This window comes from Nicotiana sylvestris, chromosome 8 (assembly GCF_000393655.2).
Source record: "Nicotiana sylvestris chromosome 8, ASM39365v2, whole genome shotgun sequence".
NCBI classification, from domain to species: domain Eukaryota; kingdom Viridiplantae; phylum Streptophyta; class Magnoliopsida; order Solanales; family Solanaceae; genus Nicotiana; species Nicotiana sylvestris.
In genome coordinates this window covers 71,488,113-71,489,540 of record NC_091064.1, presented here as the reverse complement: position 1 = coordinate 71,489,540, position 1,428 = coordinate 71,488,113, and the positions used below count along the sequence as shown (strand labels likewise).

General features: G+C 42.7%; 1 protein-coding gene across 1 annotated transcript; it reads right to left on the bottom strand.

Moving 5' to 3' along the window:
• Window positions 1-496: 496 nt before the first annotated feature.
• Window positions 497-1,133, bottom strand: LOC138875192 (uncharacterized). Its single transcript, XM_070154016.1, has 2 exons — window positions 833-1,133; window positions 497-582 (listed from the first exon to the last, which is right to left on the bottom strand). Exons 1-2 carry the CDS (start codon window positions 1,131-1,133, stop codon window positions 497-499), a joined length of 387 nt encoding a protein of 128 aa, XP_070010117.1.
• Window positions 1,134-1,428: the final 295 nt, after the last annotated feature.

Below are 1,428 nucleotides of genomic sequence, written 5' to 3'. Positions count from 1 at the left end.
AGTAAAAAGGCAAATAATAATAGAATTTTCTTAGCTGATAGCGGATTGCGATATTGCGACTGCTGGGGATACTGTGTCTGCTGGGGACTCTGCGTACGGATAGTAGCTGTGAGCAAGTGCAGCGGTTCTGAGAGTAGTATTTCCGAGTAATGTGAGTCTTGTGAGTGTATAGTATATTTGATGATTTTGCAACTCAAGTGCCTACATCCAAAGAAAATCGTGAGTTTTGTAAAAGAGGGAGGTTTGTTCGTATTCCTGCTGGCTCTGCTTGACCTGTTTGGCTCTGTTCCGGTGATACTGTGCGTATCATTGGGGTAGCGTTGCTAAACGAAGCAACTTTGGTAACAGACATGCATGATTTAGTAAAAAATATAACATAAATACATAATCGAGAATAGTTTTCCTTAGATGAACCTACGACTGCGACGTGGTTCAAGATATTGCAACCTCTCTTGCTCCAAAATTTTGAGGGTCCTCCTCAAAATTCTTCCCCAGTTTACTGGGCTGCTGCTTCTGACGGCTGCTTCCGGCGAATGACTGAAATCACTTCAGAATTTTGAGGGTCCTCCTCAAAATTCTGCCCTAGTTTCCAATTGCGGGGGAAATGAAAATTTTATTGAATTGTGACCGAACCCATAGGGATTCCTATGTATCCCTATTAAACGGGAATCAGGTCAAGCATAGTTCCAATTACATCATAAAGGAAAGCATAAAGGTTACATATAGTATCTCTTCACTGCATCTGAATTGATCGGCTTCGACCAAACTTCTTCGTCCATTTCTATAAGTATGAGGGCTCCTCCTATTAGAACCCGGTGGACCATGTACGGACCCTGCCAGTTGGGAGAGAACTTCCCTTTGGCCTCATCCTGATGCGGGAAAATCTTCTTTAGCACTAGCTTCTCCAATGCGAATTGTCTTGGCTTGACTCTTTTGTTAAAGGCTCTGGCCATTCTGTTCTGATAAAGCTGATCGTGGCAAACTGCATTCATTCTCTTTCCGTATATAAGAGCAAGCTGTTCGTAACAACTTTTCACCCATTCTGCATTGTCGAGTTCAGCTTCCTGTATGATCCTTAGGGAAGGAATTTCTACCTCAGAGGGAATAACAGCCTTTGTACCGTAAACTAGCATATAGGGGGTTGCCCTGGTTGATGTCGGACCGTGGTGAGATACCCCAATAAATCTAGTGATAACTTCTCGTGCCACTGCTTATGCTTCTCTATCATTTTCCTTAGTATCTTCTTGATATTCTTATTGGCGGCCTCTACGACTCCGTTCATCTAAGGTCTGTAGGCTGTAGAATTCTTGTGTTTGATCCTGAAGGTTTCACACATGGCTTTCATCAAGTCACTGTTGAGATTGGAACCATTATTAGTAACGATTGATTCTGGAATTCTGAACCAAAAAACGATACGGTCGCGGACAA